At 47.5% G+C, this 7908-nt stretch overlaps 1 protein-coding gene across 1 annotated transcript in view; it reads right to left on the bottom strand.

Moving 5' to 3' along the window:
- The window catches only part of il1rapl2 (interleukin 1 receptor accessory protein-like 2), a 270711-nt gene extending 263227 nt beyond the window's left edge, over positions 1 to 7484 (bottom strand). The window contains 1 exon segment of the mRNA XM_034543447.1: positions 7394 to 7484. Coding sequence (XP_034399338.1) covers positions 7394 to 7484 — 91 coding nt within the window.
- Between the last annotated feature and the right edge of the window lie 424 nt (positions 7485 to 7908).

Below are 7908 nucleotides of genomic sequence, written 5' to 3' on the forward strand. Positions count from 1 at the left end.
AATAAGCCATAATGTGCGGGTAGAGAGGGGAACTGTGTGTGTGTGTGTGTGTGTGTGTGCGCGCGTGGGTGTGCGTGTGCTTGTGTGTGTATGTGTGTGTGTGTGTGTGTGTCAGTAGAAAAGACTTATGTGTGTTTTGTCCTTTTTGTCTCAATCAAAGCCAGTCAGCACACACACACACACACACACACACACACATACAGTTTCTCCGTTATATACTGCGCAATGCAAATATGTCTCTTGCGACACTAAAGCCGACACACACACACACACACACACACACACACACACACACACACTCTCACTCTCTCTGTTATCTTTGCTCTACTCTGCATGCTTGGAGTTACCGAGCGATTAGATCGGACTGAGATCTAATCGCTCTTTGATCTCAGGTTTTAGCTGCGTCAGAAAACACACTCACACACTCAGAGACACTCACATTCTCATGCATACATACAAGGACATTCACTGGCACTTAATCACCCTGACACGCACACACACACACACACACACACACACAAACACGGCAGACCGTCTGGATAAGCACATCAGGTGGAGGTCTTCTTTAAGTAATAAGTGTTGGGATGTGAACCAGCTTGAGGAGGTTAAAATAAATACAGTGATATGAATGCATCTCCTCACTGAATATTGAGGAACACACAGCATCACACACACTGTACAGACGACCATTCTCTCGCTTTGTGTTTGATTTGTTTCACCCCCCTTCCAACCGCACCTTCTCTTGCCGTATCGGCCCAGCAGAGATCTAGATAAGAGTGCGTTATCTTCCTGTTCGCCATCTCAGCTCATCTATTGGTTTTGTCTGGAGTGCGGAAGCCGTTAAGATCTGGCCTTGACTAACACAACCAGCAGGTGTGGATGGAGGGATGAGGATGGAGGGATGAGGATGGAGGGATGAGGATGGAGGGATGATGAAGGAGGAAGGACGTGTCCGCTACACTTGACTTGACCTTTTTGTAACACACGTCGTCTCCATAAGAAACAGGAGTCTGGATTGCAGCTTTTCCGCAACAATAATCAGATTATATGAAATGTGTGTGTGTGGCAATACGGTGAAATTTTTTTTCATTCTTTTTAAATCATTGTTTGATTCTGAATGAAACGTTTCATTTTGCAAAACAACCCGGGTTTTCTGCTTTGTGTGTGTGTGTGTGTGTGTGTGTGTGTGGGGGGGGGGGGGGGGGGGGCGGGCGGGGTTCTGGCAATTGTGTTTCAACAAAAAGGGGGCGTTTTTAAAAAGTCACTGTAAACTGTAAAAACTGCCTAATGCATTAAATACGTATAAATGTGTGTCTGTGTACAAGTCTGTGTACATGTGGTGTCCAGTATGTGTGCGTCCGACCTCTGTTGACCTCATCAGAAGCTACTCGATGGAACAATTGTGCGTGGTTACTTCGACAGCATTACCCTCACTGATTCTTGAGACGACACAATGTGTTTACACGTCTACATCAGGGGCCCTTGTCTTCTGAAGGGAACACTAGACACTCCACATACCATCGAAACACCAAATGAGAACATATCTATTGAAGAATAATTCCCATCCTTCCAGTAGAGTTCATAGACTTATAAATATAGACAATATGAAATGGGCATTGACGCTCTTCTCGACCTTTCTATCATCCCTGGACTCGGTGTGTACACACACATAAAGCAATAAAGACAACTCCACTGGTCTTGTTAGTCCACCAAATACTCCCACATATGTGACTTCCTTTATTGGTTTAATCCCAAATATAGTATAATATTCCTCTTGTGTTATTGGAACAACAAGTTTTAGATTCACAGTGAAAAGCAGCTTGTACTGTTTAGGTCGTGCTAATGTGTGGATGAGAAACAAATACAAATGATACAAATATAAAAGAAGAATTGACACAAAAATAGTCTTTGAATTGAACTCTGTGAAAAAAACTGACATATGCGGCATTAATATGACTCCCTGCAATGGAATGATCGGCACCCCGGGGCTGTGTATGAGGCCAGAGAGGAAAAGAAGAAATAATAAGAAACAATTCCACTCAAAAACTCTCTATTAGTTACTTTCTAATTTCCGAAAAATAATGCGACGTAAATCATCATCATACACCGAGAAATTGTGGAACGGAAAAAGTCAAAATATGTACGTGTTTGTGAAGACACGTCTTTCCACCTGCACACTCTTAGCTGGTGGAAAGATGGCCACTCTGTGCATACTCGTGTATCAGGTGGTGTAGGGGTGAGAAGCCAGCAGGAGGAAATAATCCACCCTGCTGGAGTGTCCTTGAGCAAGGCAGTCCTTGGGAGGATTTCCTGACACTGGATACAGGACCTTGTTGTTGTGTTTTATTTTTTCTTTCTATAGCTCACACTTATTTGTTATGTTAGTGTTGATCTGTCACCTAGCAACACCTATCTCATGATCTAGCACCACCCGTCTCATGACCTAGCACCACCCGTCTCATGACCTAGCACCACCCGTCTCATCACCTAGCACCACCCGTCTCATCACCTAGAACCACCCATCTCATCACCAGCACCACCCGTCTCATCACCTAGCACCACCCGTCTCATGACCTAGCACCACCCGTCTCATCACCTAGCACCACCCGTCTCATGACCTAGCACCACCCGTCTCATCACCTAGCACCACCCGTCTCATCACCTAGAACCACCCATCTCATCACCAGCACCACCCGTCTCATCACCTAGAACCACCCATCTCATCACCAGCACCACCCGTCTCATCACCTAGCACCACCCGTCTCATGACCTAGCACCACCCGTCTCATCACCTAGCACCACCCGTCTCATCACCTAGCACCACCCGTCTCATGACCTAGCACCACCCATCTCATCACCAGCACCACCCGTCTCATCACCTAGAACCACCCATCTCATAACCAGCACCACCCGTCTCATCACCTAGCACCACCCGTCTCATCACCTAGCACCACCCGTCTCATGACCTAGCACCACCCGTCTCATGACCTAGCACCACCCGTCTCATCACCTAGAACCACCCATCTCATCACCAGCACCACCCGTCTCATCACCTAGCACCATCCGTCTCATGACCTAGCACCACCCGTCTCATCACCTAGCACCACCCGTCTCATCACCTAGAACCACCCATCTCATCACCTAGAACCACCCATCTCATCACCAGCACCACCCGTCTCATGACCTAGCACCACCCGTCTCATCACCTAGCACCACCCGTCTCATGACCTAGCACCACCCGTCTCATGACCTAGCACCACCCGTCTCATCACCTAGCACCACCCGTCTCATGACCTAGCACCACCCATCTCATCACCAGCACCACCCGTCTCATCACCTAGAACCACCCATCTCATCACCAGCACCACCCGTCTCATCACCTAGCACCACCCGTCTCATCACCTAGCACCACCGGTCTCATCACCTAGAACCACCCATCTCATCACCAGCACCACCCGTCTCATCACCTAGAACCACCCATCTCATCACCAGCACCACCCGTCTCATCACCTAGCACCACCCGTCTCATGACCTAGCACCACCCGTCTCATCACCTAGCACCACCCGTCTCATCACCTAGCACCACCCGTATCATGACCTAGCACCACCCATCTCATCACCAGCACCACCTGTCTCATCACCTAGAACCACCCATCTCATCACCAGCACCACCCGTCTCATCACCTAGCACCACCCGTCTCATGACCTAGCACCACCCGTCTCATCACCTAGCACCACCCGTCTCATCACCTAGCACCACCCGTCTCATGACCTAGCACCACCCATCTCATCACCAGCACCACCCGTCTCATCACCTAGAACCACCCATCTCATCACCAGCACCACCCGTCTCATCACCTAGCACCACCCGTCTCATCACCTAGCATCACCCGTCTCATGACCTAGCACCACCCGTCTCATGACCTAGCACCACCTGTCTCATCACCTAGAACCACCCATCTCATCACCAGCACCACCCGTCTCATCACCTAGCACCATCCGTTTCATGACCTAGCACCACCCGTCTCATCACCTAGCACCACCCGTCTCATCACCTAGAACCACCCATCTCATCACCAGCACCACCCGTCTCATGACCTAGCACCACCCGTCTCATCACCTAGCACCACCCGTCTCATGACCTAGCACCACCCGTCTCATGACCTAGCACCACCCGTCTCATCACCTAGCACCACCCGTCTCATGACCTAGCACCACCCATCTCATCACCAGCACCACCCGTCTCATCACCTAGAACCACCCATCTCATCACCAGCACCACCCGTCTCATCACCTAGCACCACCCGTCTCATCACCTAGCACCACCGGTCTCATTACCTAGAACCACCCATCTCATCACCAGCACCACCCGTCTCATCACCTAGCACCACCCGTCTCATCACCTAGCACCACCCGTCTCATTTGTTCACTTTTTTTGCTGCAGCGGGTGCGACATCAAAGCACAGCGGGGAGACCGACAAAAGGAAATTGTAGTTCCTATCCATATGGTGTCCAGCAACACTCACATGCACGCACACATGCACGCACACACACTCACACGCACGCACACACACTCACACATGAGCTGCGAGGGAGAGAAGAGATCTATCAGCCTGTCTTTGGCCGACTGTAGCGGTCGCCCACATAAATGTCCGCTTGGCTCTGCTCTGATCACATAATTGCTTTGTGCACACCTCTCACCCCGACACACACACACTGAAGCACACTTAAAACGTGGACATATACAGCGCCCACACACACACACTGAAGCACACTTAAAACGTGGACATATACAGCGCCCACACACACACACACGCTGTTTAATATGACATGATATTCACACGTGCAGGTATGCCTGCCAGGATACGTGAATAGCAAATAGCAAATAAAAACTCCCACCGGCTCACCCACACAGCCGGCACGGCGAGTGTGAGGGAGATATGACAGAAGAGAGTAAAAGATGAACACAGTGAACACACCTGAAGCTTCACAAAAGACGTATTTGCCCCGACACAATGCAACAAATTGTGTCGAGCTCGTCGCCTTTTGTCTCTAAGGATGAATCACCGTTCTGTTCTGTTGGAAATTTTGCAACCTAATACGCACGCCGAGGATGTGTGTGGGTGTTTGGATGGCCTGGAAGACATTTCTGGAAAGTTCATGGTCTGCCAGCTGCACAGGCTGTTGTTCTGCGGACTGGGCCTGACCTTTAACCTCCTCTTCGATACTACTTGTATCTTACATAATATGTCTTACTACTGCCAGTACATACAACTGATCTTTAATCCGAGACTGCACTGATCTTTCCTTATTCAAATCGCAAATCAAAAAACCCACCTGTTCAGAACTGCTTTTAATGTGTGATTGTTTATTTTTGCTTTTGTTTTCTTATCAGGGTCCAAGCGACTCAGAAAGTCCCTATTTATTTGTTTTATTTGTTTTACCGGTATTTTAGCTATTTTTATTTATTTATTTTTAGCTTTTAGGATGTTTTAATTGTGAAGTGTCTTTGAGTATTATGAAAAGCGCTATATAATTTAAATGCATTATTATTATTATTATTATTATTAATGGGATCTAATATGTTCCCTTTTGCCTTTGTTTTATCTTATGCAATAAAGGCCCGTTTATGTTGTCCGTCTGTAAAATTAAATATTCACAACTGAATGAATAATGCGCAGATAAAAGAAAAATACATCGTCAGGTATTATTTATTAAAATTACAGCTTGACTTTTTAGGAATGTGCTTATTCACTTTCTTGCCAGTCAGAAGAGAAGATCGGTATCCTTTTTAAGTTCAGTACATTTTTAGACGAGTCAGTTGCTAGTTAGCTTAGCATAGCACAAAGACTGGAAACAGGGGAAAACGGAGAGCCTGGTTCTGTCCGCAGGTAACTGAATCCATACTAAATTCTAAATGTTCTAAATTAAACTTACTAACTAACACATTGTCTCCTCTTTATTTAATCTGTACAAAACCCAAAGTAAAATGCTACACTCCTCTGTTTGCAGGCGGGTCAGTGCTGGACTATTTATGGGTTGGGAATGTTTACTTCCTGGACTGGCTCCCCAGGTTACTCAACTCTTCCAGGCCCCAAACAATCTTTGAATGATGTCTTTTGAACAGAGACATACTAACCGTTTCAGGTTGAGCAGGTCAGTCTTTCAATCAGGAGGTTGGCGGTTCAATCCCCGCCCTAGTCGATGTGTCCTTGAGCAAGACACTTAACCCTGAATTGCTCCCCGTAGCTGTGTCTACAGTGTATGAATGTAACATGATTGTAAGTCGCTTTGGATAAAAGCGTCAGCTAAATGAAATATAATGTAATAATGTAATGTTTCAAACGTATCCAGTCTTTATGCTAAGCTAAGCTAGCCGGCTGCTTCTGGTAGCTTCTTATTGCAAACATGTTTTTATTTTCAAAATGGCAAACCATTTCCATAAGTATAATGAAAAAAAAACACTAAACCCATCAAGTGTCCAAGATTCTGATCCAAATGTTGTTAAATCCTGATTGGTGGACAGGGATACCTGACACACCCTTTTTTTACTCGGAGAAGCCCCGTGATGTGATTCTCTGATGCTGCGTGTGCAATTACGAAAAACATCTTTAAAGGATTGTTATTCCCTCGATTAACCCACCAGGACCCACACAGGATTACATTACAGGGGAATCAATTCTAACTGGATCACTATAATTAGATGTCCTGAGTTTGCTCAAAAGTCGGTGAGTCATTTTCTGTGTTTTTGTCACCTTCAGTACTTGGCCGGGCTTTATGGCAATATGATTAATAATGCTTTCAGTAATATTTATAATTGCAGAACCTCTACTAGCTGTAAACAGAGCTATAATTCATATAGCTCACCTCGATATCCCCCCCCACCCCCCCCCAACCGGACGCCGTCACACACAAAGCGTTATCGAGGCCGCGCCCCCGACCATCGATGGCCCCGGCAAACTGTCCCCGTCGAGCCGATCGGCGCGACACAACAAATCGATCCAGAAGAAAAGAGCATCGGCAGATCTGCCGCCGATACACAGATGAGCACAACAGCAGCAGGCGGGCTGATCGCTACGCACCGTCGGCAGAATGAGTAAGGGGGGGGGGGGGGGGCAGCTGTGTGATGGGGGACCAGTTAAAGGGGGTGACTGTGGAGAAGAAAGAGACAGATGGAGGGACGCAGAGCCACTGCATCGAGGTGAGAGACACCCGGGCATCAGACAGGTCAACACAGCTGAACAGAGGTCGTATAGGAGGAGCGGTGTGAGAACCGAGGGGGGACTGGAGAGTGTTTTGCAATGACGGTGAAAAAAAAAAAAAAAAAAAAGGGGGGGGGGGGTCGCTTGATGTGCGCCTGGAGACAACAAGACACCGAGGTGGTTCATCCTACCTGAGTTCCTCTTGGAGATGTACTTGACGCCGTCACAGGCCCCCGAGGCGAGGAGGAGGAGGAGGAGGAAGAGGAGGGATAGAGCCTTCATCTCTCTGGTCTCCATTGGCACCTTTTTGGACAACGGGACACAGTGGGGACAAGGCGTTAGGGATATTATGCCCATTGACTGTCAGCACTCTTTACATTGACACCGAGCATCACAGCGTGTGTTGTGTTCACAGGATCGCTGTGAGAATCGGAGAAACTACAACTAAGTTTTTTCCAAACTCTGTTTTGAACTTGGCTCGCATTTTCCCAGAATGCATGTTAGCCAGGATTCTTTGAAAGACCAAAGCTGAGTGAAAAGAGTGCTTTTATTTTGTCGCTATACCTGCTGGGAAACATGTCGCAACTGGAGCGGCCATGTTGACGGGTGACAGCAGACAAATAAAAGGATGAAGATTTTCAAGTAGAAAGCATTAGTTTTAGTCGTGTTAGAGTAGGCGGCGGCCATGACACCCTCCCTGCGTTCA

Source organism: Cyclopterus lumpus, chromosome 10 (assembly GCF_009769545.1).
Source record: "Cyclopterus lumpus isolate fCycLum1 chromosome 10, fCycLum1.pri, whole genome shotgun sequence".
In the NCBI taxonomy this organism is placed as follows: Eukaryota; Metazoa; Chordata; class Actinopteri; order Perciformes; family Cyclopteridae; genus Cyclopterus; species Cyclopterus lumpus.